This window comes from Pantherophis guttatus, chromosome 3 (assembly GCF_059756535.1).
Source record: "Pantherophis guttatus breed Tessera chromosome 3, ASM5975653v1, whole genome shotgun sequence".
Lineage (NCBI taxonomy): Eukaryota > Metazoa > Chordata > Lepidosauria > Squamata > Colubridae > Pantherophis > Pantherophis guttatus.
The window spans coordinates 171412657-171425679 of NC_142065.1; the positions used below are offsets into that span (position 1 = coordinate 171412657).

Here is a 13023-nt window from a genome sequence, read left to right on the forward strand (position 1 = left end):
ATAATGATTGATTCTGAGCAGAAGTCTTAGATTTTTTTCCTCTACTCTTATTCCTTTTGAAAGCAATATATTTTATTTAATGTATTTAAATTAGATCATGAGAAGTGTGGAACTTTACTTGGTGAAAAATGGATTCTTTCATGTTTCAAATGTTTCTAGTGTAAAATGTTAACTGATTTCCAACTCTTAATCTAAAAAGAGATTAAGATGAATGGAGGAAGCTAGAACCTAAAACTGCTACTTCTTATTTTGGTTTTTCTTAACCATACCTAATTTACTATTCACTCTGCAAACTCTTAACATAATCTTGTGAATGCACACTGTAGACTTCAAGATTCAAAAAATGTAAGCCCTCAACTAGCCAGGAAAAAGGTTGCTTACACTCTTAATGTTTCTATGTTATCTCCATTGCAAGTCATCCACTGCACTTCATTCGTCTCATGTCATCATTAGAAACGTGATTGAAGGAAGGGTCACAGAATCCTAGTAGCATATTGTTTTATTAGCTTTGAATTCTACCCACTGCAGTTCTGTGAAATAATGCATTAGTTTACTTATTTCTTACTCTGTATGAAGTTTGGACATACTGTTGGTCTAATAATTTCTTGCTAACCAAAAATATATTCTCTTTTTTTAGAGATGAGAAATATTGGACATCAATTAATGTTTCCAATGTTGCTATTGTTTGTTCCATCTCAAAAATATTTCTTTGATTTGCTATTAGATCATAAACAAAGATTGCATCATTATTTGAAAATTAGGCCCATTGAACAGAACGGACATAAACATGCATAGGATTCCAATATCATAATCAACAGAACATTATTATAGGCACACTGATGTTGGATTAGGCCACTTGCATTTAATTTGATGACTATAATGAAAATGCTACCGTATTTAATATTAGCAAATTATTCCCTATGTTATTCCTACTTTCTATCCTTCCCCATTTCACATGATTGGAGCTCTCTTCTTATGTACTCTTAGTTGAAGCAATCTCTGACAGTGTCTTCTGCTACCATCGGCTTATTTTCTAGATGGGAAGTGATGGAGTTTTGCGCCTCAGTAGTTCCGCTCTAAATAATGAATTCTTTGCATATGCAGCACAAGGGTGGAAACAGCGATTGGCAGAAGGTAATTTTCTACTTGTTACTAGATTTAACCAATAGTGTTTTTCCCTCCATAAAGAGTTCCCGTCTTATGTCACAGCCAGGAAAACATTCATTTCAATACTTTTAATATTTTATTCTCGCTCAACTCAATGAACCTTGCACAATTGTTGTGGGGAAAAATTGGGGACAGAGTGCTATAACACTGCCTTGAGCTCCTGGAGGAAAGGCGAGATAGAAAACTAAAAAATGAAATTGATAATATGTAAAGTGGCAAGATTTCAAAACTATGTACTCTAGATCATCTTCCAGTTGTGTTAAGCACATCTGTCTCTTATGCCTCACAACAGATTACCAATGGGTACTTTCACTTAAAATATGAACAAGCATTTTCATCAGTGTCAGCTTTGGAAACCTAAATGCATGTGACTAAATCCCACCAATACACTCTAGAAATACTAAAAACAGCACTACAAGTACCATAGGTTTAGCATAGGTTTCTCTCAAATTAATTTTGGATTGAGTTTTGAAGTTTGGATTCAAATTTTGGATTGAATATTGAACCACTATTTGCAATAGGGGAAAACTTCTACCGTCCATGCCTCATGAAAAGCTGCTGCCCAAAGATGGAGGCTTCTCAAGCAGCAGCTAGCAGAGCACAGGAACTGCATGATGTTTAGGAAAGCAATGTTGATTGTGTTTCACAATGTGCAAAAAATCTTTGACACTTGTCTAAGTTTTTAAATCTTAGAGCACGGTTGGCCAAACAACTTTAGCACAGCATTTATATAACGGGTCGCCTGCAGAAATTCCTGCACTACACAAAACTCAGTTGCACCCCTAGATTAATTCTTTGGACCTTCCATTTCTTGTATCTTTTAGGAGAATTTACACCTGAGATGCAGTTGCGCATCAGGCAAGAAATTGAAAAGGAAAAGAAAACAGAACCCTGGAAAGAGAAGTTCTTTGAAAGATTTTATGGAGAAAAGTAAGTATCAAAGAGAAATGTCCTCAGTTATGTAATAATGTGCATAGCTATTAACAGATACTTCATGAAATCTAACTTTTAGTTTTAAAAAGTGTCTAATAAATTTACCAATTATTTTAGTTCCTAATGGCATTGCTAAACCTTCCTTGGATTTATTTTTTCAATTTCTCAACTTCCTATTTTCAACACTAACAGTAATCTAAAATTTCACCAAACCCTTTCCCAAATGTATTAAACATTAAATTCAAATAGAGACACTATAATACAGACTGAATATGAATACGTAAATCTCATCCTTTTTTAACCTTCAGAAAGAATCAAATTTCAGAAAGAATCAAAGTAATAAAATTAGATAAATATAATCACAAAAATGATTTTAGTACTTGTTTTTCCCTCATAAAATCCTTTACTAGAGTATTGACTTGAGTGAATAAAAACAATGTATATTTGTGTGTTATATTATATAGGAATGCATATATTATATTTTATAGAGATACAAAAAAAACAACAGCAGTGGAAGAATATTTCTGTTTGAAAAGAGTAATATGCTTGTTTCTTTCATAAATACGTATTAAGCATAGGCAGAGACATTCAATATTAAATGTTTAATCATTTAAGCAGATGAAATTATTTTCTAATCAGATACATAACAGTTATATGAGACATGTATGCCATATCCTCAAATTCACTGCAGGCAATCACATATATTATATTAACAAAATGTATTCATGTTAGTTCCTTTATACAGGTAACCCTCAACTTACTTTCAACCGTTGAAAGTTACAAAGAACCTGTTCAGAGCTATTTACAGCCCAGTTTCAAAGTTCTGACAGCTGGGGGCCCCACAGTCATTTTGGGCACTTGGCAACTGGCCCGGTTTACAGCCGTTTGCAGCATCCCGTGATTACATGACCACAATTTATGACATTTTTTGCTGGAAACCAGGATTCACTTCTGGTTTCCGGTAAAATACACCCATTGGATAGAGTGGGGTCACTTAATGACTGCTGTGTTCGCTTAATGACCATGGTGTTTGTTTAACAACTGCAGGACTCAGTTGTTAAGAACTGCTGCACAAAAAGTCATAAAAGCAGGTGCAGTCACATAGGGATGTACTTAACAATTGCCATAACTTGATGACTACCAGTTTATATCATTTTATTTTTGAAAAAATATTTAAAAGCTTTCAAAAGAAGCTCTATCTAAAAGGGTTTTTTTTGTTATGAATATTGTATATAGGATTGACTACATCATTGCAATAATATATCAGTATTTCTGCAAATCATAATCATAGGTATTTTCTGGTTTCATAGACAAAGATTTCATAATTCTGATAAGAAAAATATTTTTCCTATCCTTTTTTTTTAACATGCATCCAGGTTAATGAAAAAACTTTTGCAAAATAATTTCCCACTTCAGAGTTTGGAAATCCATGCAGAACTTTTTTTTACAGAAAGAATATCACTTCTACTTTTTCAAAATAACTATTTCCTATCTCTTTCACAAAGGGCTCAATGACCCTGATTTTTTTCATTTTTGACACACTAATACTTAAAATAAGTGTAGAGATTACAGTGTCTGTACTAGCAAAAACCTTTACCAATTTTACATAGTGTCTTCTCATTCTAAGAAAAATAAGTCTATTGTCCTTTTTCTTGTTTAATCCATCTTTTATCTAATGTGGTCTTCTCCTATTATCCTTAGTATGAATTAGACTAGTTGGGGCCAATTGGAATTATAGTTTGGCTCATTTGAAGAGCATTAAATTAATATATAAATATTTTCAAGAAAATTACATATACCGTGAGGTCACCTTTCTCACATAACAAATCCAAATATTGCATATTATATCAGACAGGGTAATTCCATATATAAATGCTCAGAAAGAAATCTTGTTAAATTTGTTTCCAGAAAGCATTGCCAAAATACATCTGCTATCAAGAAAATTATATGGATGTAGTCATAAAGTAGAGCTTTACTCAAAGAACACTTTACTTGTACATAATAGGAGATGGAAATGTTAAATGAACAATCATATTAGTTGTGTTTAATTTTAAAATGAAATTCAAATTTCAATAAATCAATTTTTGGCTACATCTACTTTTTAAAAGTGAGGTTCTGGCATGTCATTAAAGGCCCCCCAAGACTTAAAAATATTGTGTACCCTAAATGCTATAGTGACAGAATAGTTAGATAAGACAAAAATACTTTCTATCAGTAAACTGAAGTAATAATTAAAAAAAAACAGTTGAGGAAGTTAAAAATAACAAAATTTGAGGTAAACCCCTTTTCCTCTTTAGAGATTTATAATACCTTCATGGCATCATCCAGCCATCACTGAGGTGGTATAGAATCTGTCCTCATTACTGTCATTTTGGCATAATAATGGTTGGATGACTCTAGAATATGCTGTAAACTGCTAGTGGAGAAATGGCCAGAGATGACAGGCTTTTAACACACTCTCCAGTCCACCGATAGATTTTCTATGATATCACTGAAGGCTGGATACCAGGACAAGCAGAGTAATTTTCTGCATGTAACTGTGTAATGTCTCTTTGCCCTGGCTTTAGTTGAGTATATATCACTGTGGAATGAAATGTCAATACCTGTAATTAAATGACAAAAATGTTGTTATATAAGCATATTTAAAATTTATTTTATTAGTCAAATATACTTTTTCTAGATCAGAAATTTGGTACGTTTGATTCCTTTAGAGATTATATGTTTGTAGCATAGAATGAAACTCAATAGCTATTTTTCTGACATATGTTTATTGAAATATGGTTATGTAATTTAACTGTGATCTCTGACTAGGTTGGGGATGTCAGTGGAAGAATCTAGGAAGCTTACATCAGTACAAAATAATGAAGACGATAATAAATCCCTCTCTGGTTCTTCGGATTTGCCTGGTCCTTCAAGAGAGCCTTCTTTTGATGACCATGAAGAAAAGAGCAATCAATCTCCACTCTTGCCAGAGAGAGATTTCTGTCAGGCACTTTGCAACATGGAACATGTTCCTTCCAAGGATCTAATGGCAGAAACAGAAGACATTTTGATTCCAGAAGAATCCATTATTCAAGAAGAGATTGCTGAGGAAGTTGAGACAAGTATTTGTGAATGTCAGGAAGAGAACCAAAAAGAACATGTGAATTCCGAACAACCAGTAAGTCCAGTTGCTACAAATGAAGAAACAGACCCATTACCACTTACAAGGAATTCTGAATCCTGTGTTGTGATGAATGATGTAGTAAGTCCATTATCACATGTTGAAATCAAAGAAGAGGAAAGATTGGAATATCCCCAGGAAGAAATGTCAGTCATAACAGATCAGATAGAAAGCAGTTTATCACCTTCACAGTCTGCTTCTTCCTCAAATTCTGTTAGTAATGTGGAAGAAAAAGATTTGGAATCCATAAAAGAACTTAGTCCTCATGGAAAATATTCCCCTGTCCTTAATGGTTCCTTATTCACTGGTGGAGGTGTTGCAGTACATATGGAATTGCAGAGTGACCCTGATGAACTGTCCTCTGAAAATGCCTGTGTTTCTGAAACATCTTTTTCTGCTGAAAGCCCAGAAGAACCATCTGCCAGTATTGCATCTCCTGGAGGTGACACCCAATCGACTTCAGAGGAACCGTCTACACCAGTGTCTCTTGAAACTGTATGCTCATCAGACATGTCTTGCACTGAAAACACTGAAACTGATACTCAACAAAAATCTGTTGATGATAATCTGAATACATCTTTAATATCTGAAATATCTCCACTCCCAGCCTCACCTGTAACATCAGAAGCATCTCTGTTGTCAAATTTGCCCCTAACTTCAGAGGCATCACCAGTTTCTAATTTACCTTTACCATCAGAAACTTCCCCAATGTCTGATTTGCCCTTGACATCTGAAACTTCTTCAGTGTCTTCTGTTCTTTTAGCTTCTGAAACATCTCATTCAAATAGTTTACTATTGCCTTCAGAAGCATCTCCACTTTCCAATTCACCAGTGAGTGAAAGATTTATTCAGCAAAGAAAATCATTGTGTTTGTCTGAAGAATCCTTGTCACCTCTGAAAGAAGAAACCTGTAGCATTCCTAATATTCCACAAGAAGATAATATTCCATCACAACAAAATTCACTTCAAGGTGTACCTGATGCTATGAAAGCTGTCATATCTGAACCTTCACTAGCAGAAGGACCCCAGTCCAGAAATCTTACTAATCAAACCTGTAGGTCACAAACTGAAATAGAGAACCGTTTCATTTCTTCTCTTGCAGAAAACTCTTCTTCAGAAGTGATAAAAATGAGAAATCATGGTAGCCACCAACGATCTGAAAATAAAAGTGCAATCTCTCAAGTGGAAGTTTCTATCTTAACAGAAGTGGCAGAATGCAAAAATATTGAATCTCTTCCATCTAAGTCTCATGATAAGTTATATACCTCAACATCATCTTTAGAAATTGGCAGAAATAAGTCTCACAAACTTCAAGGGACTATACAGAATCGGTTTGAAAGTTCCTATTCTTCAAAATCAAGTGAAGTTACCAAGTCACCTGAAGTAAGAAATGAAAGCAGGGACCTGGAGATTCCAAAGAGGAAAACAGCTGAACATCACAGTTTTGGAATCTGTAAAGAGAAGAGAGCTAGAATTGAAGATGATCAGGCCCATCGTAATTCATCAACAAATTCATCTGAAAGAGAGCCACCACCTAGAGAAGAGCCCAGAGTCCCACCCTTAAAGGTAAATTGAAATAGACGTTTAGAAACTTACATATTACCTGGATTGTATTTTAGCTAAATCAAGAAACACTGGAAACTGTTTCCATAAGCAGTTTCCACAAATAACTGATACCTCATAATTACTAATTTTTGCCTACAAAATCATTTTGTTGTTCCTTGTAGGGTGCCAATAAATAGATTTCCTTATAACATCCTCAGTTGACATGTCACTATTATGAAATACTATATTTTATAAAAGTGATTTTCCACCCTCAGGAACACAGCATTAGAAATTGTCAATAGTATTTTGCAAATGTTTGTTTTGTCATTGAGCAACACATTAATGAAAAAGGAAAATTGTTCACTGTAACATTTGTAAAATCATAAACTCTGTCATTCATGCCTCTGGTTCTTAAGATGCATTATATTATGCAATGAAAATAATGGAATCATTAACCATAAATGAGAAAAGTCATATGAGAGATAAAAGCGTGCTATCCCCCGGGCTTGTGGAGTTTTGTCAGTTACTTAGATAGTCAGACATACAAAATTTGTAGAAGGGTATGAATAAACATTGCATTCTTGCTTTGTTTGCTTTATTTAGTTGCTGCATATGCATAGTTCCTTGTAACAGAGCTCCGCAGAAGTGGTGTTCATTCAGATGCTACCAACAGTTGGGTTAAGATAATTGAACTTTGATGTATTAAATTATAACCGTGACTAGAAAGAGAAACTACCTATGAAAATAAATGTTTTTCTGGCTTCTAATTTTGCAAAACCTATAGAAAATTCAATGAAATCTTTTTTCAAATACCTATATTCTGAATACAACACTGAAAATCAGAAAATATGATTGTGAAAAGCAAACTGTACAGAAAGAGGCATGCAGCATAAATAGATGTGCTGGAAAATATTAAAGGACCTTGAAACTAAACTCATTATTTTCTGACAATACAAATATTATTTCCTCCAATTCCTAAAGCAATATATTAATAGGGGAGGGGGATTAATAATATATAGAATGTTAAACATTTTCACCATCATATGGTAAAAACGTAAAGCTGTTCACCATAAATTCTGATTTTCTAATACGGTTTTAATATATTCTCTTTTCCCATTCAGATCCAACTCTCAAAAATTGGCCCACCCTTTATCATCAAGAGCCAGCCGGTTTCCAAACCAGAACCTAGGGCTACTCCAAGTACCTCCGTGAGCAGCGGGAGGAACACGGGGGCCAGAACTCTTGCAGATATCAAAGCAAGAGCCCAGCAAGCCAGAGCTCAGAGGGAAGCAGCAGCAGCTGCTGCAGTTGCTGCAGCTGCAAGCATTGTTTCTGGAGGGCTAGGGAGCCCCTGTGAAGGTGGGAAGACCCGAACGTTGGCCCACATCAAGGAGCAAACAAAGGCCAAGTTGTTTGCAAAGCACCAAGCAAGAGCCCACTTGCTCCAGAGCAACAAGGAAAGCAAGTCTCAGCAGGCCTTGAAAGAAGCTCCATCAGTTGTGGAGATCTCTGTGGCTTCTGAAACAAAGATTGAAGGTTCTACTGGTGTAATTATAGTTAATCCTAACTGTCGGTCTCCTAGCAACAAATCTGCTCACCTTCGTGAAACTACTGCTTTATTGCAGCACTCTCTTAATGCCACTTCTTTGCCAGAAACTAGCACTGATATCCCTGTTCAAAATTCTGATGAAAGCATATCTGTGCCTCATTTTTGTGAGAAAATGCTATCTTCTACCTCTCCAGAAAGTATTTCAGTCCTATATAAGAAAAACTCAGTTCCTGGTTCTGTGTGTAGCACTGCTAAGTCAGGAACAATTAAGGAACTTTCTTTTGCTGGTGCAGTTGATAAGCCCTCTGTTTTGATGTCTGTAGAAAGTACAGACACAAAGATTAGCAATATAACTATGCTGAAATCCATCCAAGGGGCTGACACTCCATGCGTTTCTATTGTGCCAAAATGTCATGAAAACTCCGGTCCTCCAGCCACAGCCAACACTACCGTCTTGTCAGATTCCTTAGAGAAGAAAATATTACCAATGCCAAGTAGCAATGCAACCAGTGCAATTTCAAGTCAGTATACCACTGTGCCAACTTCATCTGTTGTAAGTAATTTAGCAGATCACCTGTCTGGCAGCTCTGTTTTGATTCCTCCAGGGGGATCTATAAGTAGATATCCTTCGGATAAGATATCCCTAACTGGGTGCAGTGACCCAAGTGCTTTGTCAAACAGCATCTCTGTTAGGGCAGCTTTACATGGAAATGAGGCACTTTCAGTAGGAGATTCCATTGGCAGAACTTCCATTTCTGTATTTCCCAGCAACATGATGACTGTAAATTCTTATGAGAATTCCACCAAAATGAGTGCTGATGGCATAGAGAGAAATTCGGGGATGAGAAGCCGTTTAGATATGCCTGGTAAACCCTCAGTAGGATATATACAGGCACCTGCAAATAGATCCATTCCTTGTAAAGTCATTGTTGATCACACAATGACAACAATGAATTCAAGCTTATCTCTGGGTCTTTCCACGGAAAGTACAGAAAGTAGCGGGGAAGCGCAAAACAGGCCGATTAGGATTGAAACTGCTTTACAAAACATAACATGCCCACAAGTATCTGTCATAAGTAGGCCAGAGCTACTTAATAATGAACATTTGGAGCCCAGCTCTGCTTTTAACAATGGTCCAACCAAGCAAGATGGCAAGCATTTACAAGCAGCATGTACTGCTCTTCGGGAAGTGCCTCTTGGGCCTCAAGATAAACAGTTGGATGTTGTTCCTCCAACCCAAGGTTTCTCAGAACAGTTTCAAGATCCTTTAACTTTCAAGAGGGAAGCAGAAAGTATCTGTACCAACCGATATAATCCTAACAGCCGAATCTGTTGGAATGACAATGAGGTAATGAATACTGAGCAGCCTTTGGTCAGTCATCTTAACCCAAGTAAGCATAAGGAATATTCAGAAAATAACTGTTTAAAAAATGTGAAAACAGAGCCTTCAGGTCTGGTACATCTGCACGAGATGCATACAAGAAATGTTGTGACAAGCATAGCCTTGCCTGTTAAGTCAGAAAGAAACGAATCTGACAAATGCTTTAGGATGGACACGGAAGATTTTGTAAGACCTGAACTTCCTGTGCAAACTGCAGAAATAGCCCCAAGTTCCCAGCCAGCTCAGAGCTCTAAGAGATCTGTAACCGATTCCATGGAGCACTCTTTGGCACTGACAACAGAGACATTGAAAAGAGTTACAAATACTGGAACCTCAAGTTGCCGCTTGTCATCAGTAGAAGCCAATAATCCTCTAGTGACCCAGTTACTGCAAGGCAACTTGCCATTGGAAAAAGTATTGCCGCAGCCCAGGTTAGGGGCCAAACTAGAAATCAGTCGACTTCCTTTACCTTTGCAAACTACCTCCAGGTGTAAATCAGTCACATCCGAGCGAAACACAGTCGAAAATCTTTCCAGCTCCCCAAATGCAGACGGGAGAGATTTTACAACCACAAATATACTCCCACTACAAATCCGCAAACGTGAAAATCATCCCAAAAAGAGAGTAGCCAGGACAGCTGGAGAAATTAAATGTGAGCCTGGGAAGCCTTCAGTGGATTCAGATATTAAAGTGACTCCTTGTATAATCACTTCTAGCATGAATCAACTTGGACATGGCCAACTATTTAAACAGGAGTGGCCAAGCAAGCACACCATTCAAAGCAGAATAGCTCACAATCCAGAGATTAAACAGCAGAAAAGGCCATTGCCCTCATGTAGTTTCCAGAAGAACTTATTTAGTGTAGAGAAAAATGGCAGCTTCCACACCGAAACAAGTACCTCGCATCAACCGCATTTCTACCAAATGCCAATGGCTGCCCGAGGCCCTGTTACTACAGCGACTTTGATGCAGGCAACTTTAAAAGCCCCATCTGGCTGCAGTTCCTTTGCTTTCAGCAGGCACCTAGAGCAGAAGGCCCTGGGAGAGGCCAATATGTCTACAGCACCTCACCAGCTGAGACTGGCAACTGTTTTTTCCCCAAACGTTCAAATTAAGGAAAGTGATGACATCCCCAGTGCCTCACAAACTCTGCAGAATAAATCATTAGTGCATCCCCCACCCCCTCCGCCCCCTCCCCCTCCCAATGCAGAAGCTCCATCTGATCACAAACAACCAGGAGTTACTATGGAAACCACCAAAAGACTTAGTTGGCCTCAGCCGGCAAATGTCTGTAGCAATATAAAATCAGAACCCATTTCTTTGGAGGAAGGCTTAAGCAGCAGCTGTGAGCTAGGCATGAAACAAGCTCCCTACGATCAGACTGAAGTCAAAGAACAGTTGAAAGCTTTTGCATTGAAAAATGCCGACTTCCCTTCCTATTTACTTTCAGAATCACAGAAGCCTTTTGCCCCATTAACTGCTCCAAAAATACAGGCACAGCAGCAGCAGCGTGGAAATTACCCTACAATACACTTTGGTAGCACAAGTTTCAAAAGGGCGACCTCTGCCATTGAAAAATCTATTGGGATTTTAGGGAGTAGTTCAACTACAACCACAAGCCTACCTATTCAAAATGCCCAAATCCCAGTTCAGAAATTTGCCGACAGCAGCAGCGCAGATGAGTTGGAACTGAAATGTTCTTGCAGGCTGAAAGCCATGATAGTATGCAAGGGCTGTGGCGCCTTCTGCCATGATGACTGCATAGGTCCTTCCAAATTGTGTGTAGCTTGTTTAGTTGTTAGATAGAATCCAAAGCACATTCCTTGTTAACACAGGAAAGCAAAAGAGAAGAATAACTGGAATTCTGTAGGCCATATTGTATCTGGGGGGGGGGGAAGTTGCTAGGGATGCTTTGGAATGGAGTGAGTTTGGCTTGCATGGCTCTCCCTGGTAATTCCCCTTTAAGAAGTGTCCAGCATTCTTACTGTTTTAAAATATAACATTGTTCATGTCTTACTGCATAATTTTATTTTTACCATTTATAAGTCGATCTTCCCAGTGAAAAGAATGAATTGCTCAGTGTCTACAGTATGTTTCTGTGCATGAAAGAGCAGATGAATGTGGCACAGCCGTAGCCCATGGAAAAAAAAAAGAAGAAGAAGGATAAAAAAGAATGAAAGTCAGGTTCCCTTAGCAAACCATCATTGCAATGGCCATTTGGCAGGTTTTTCACACCTGGAGCCAAGATTGCCTGTAGTGATTGACTTTGATCCATTGGCAGCTACTGTGGGTAATTTGATCCCTTCTTAAGAAGCTGTTATACTAGAGTATAATTAAACCTGGCAACAAGTTTTAACAAACTAGAATCTTCATGGCTTTAGAAGTTCGGGGGACGGGAAATAAGTAAAGCTATTATAATAGAATTTATTAATTCATTTATGTTCTTCAAGTTTCACTTATAATTTTGTCCTAAAATGAGATATTTAACATATATTCATAGTATGCGCCATTTTATATCTAAGGGTATTTTGAAAAGTGATACCATTTTCAAAGCGATTCTTTGTTTCTGAAGATTTAAAAGAGCAAAGCAATCATATGATTTATAGTCCTTTTAAATATGTTTACAACTTGGGATATTTTTAAATAACTTTTATTTTAAAACATTTTTGTCTGTTAACACAGCTTACCCCACAAATGTTGTATAGCCTTGTAGAGGAATGAAGAGATTTTAAATGGATACTAAATCTTACTCTCAATATTGTATTTACTAGTAGTTTATGTTAGTTATATACAAAATATATAGCCACCAAACTATTTGGGAAGAACTGTAGCAATTGCTAAGTTCTTTTTACTGAAGAGAAGTATTGTAAAGGGTTAAAAATATGGAACTTAATAAGAGGAGATGCATGGTTATCTTAAAAGTGAGGGAGTGAACATAAAATGTAAAAGGGAAGCAACTTGCATGCTATCACATGAATTTAATCACCAGAACTTAATAAACTTTAGAGAAAGATATCCTTCTTACCCACACAGTAGAACCTTACTAACTTCATGCCTGGTAATCCATTCACAAAACAGATATTTTCCCCCCATCCCTTGTGTTAAGGCTTTTAATAGCAAGATGCTCCAAAAAATGCAAATAGTTCTTATTTGAAATAAACAATTTGACATTTATTTTGTATTCTCAAGTTTTAACATAATGAGGATTTTAAAAATAAGTATAACATTAAAATATGCTTTAGTGTATTATATGTATTTTATCCTCTTTTATTATTAAACTATATA

At 36.7% G+C, this 13023-nt stretch overlaps 1 protein-coding gene across 4 annotated transcripts in view; it reads left to right on the forward strand.

Annotated features, from left to right (window-relative positions):
• Positions 1 to 11751, forward strand: part of ASXL3 (ASXL transcriptional regulator 3) — a 112318-nt gene extending 100567 nt beyond the window's left edge. For 3 of the 4 annotated variants that reach the window (XM_034429683.3, XM_034429687.3, XM_034429684.3), the window contains 4 exons: positions 1038 to 1134; positions 1992 to 2097; positions 4912 to 6829; positions 7930 to 11751. In XM_034429683.3, coding sequence (XP_034285574.2) covers positions 1038 to 1134; positions 1992 to 2097; positions 4912 to 6829; positions 7930 to 11544 — 5736 coding nt within the window. In that variant the 3' untranslated portion in view covers positions 11545 to 11751. The remainder of the gene's footprint in view (positions 1 to 1037; positions 1135 to 1991; positions 2098 to 4911; positions 6830 to 7929) is intronic. The other variant, XM_087890518.1, reaches the window with a different exon arrangement.
• The last annotated feature ends 1272 nt before the right edge of the window (positions 11752 to 13023 follow it).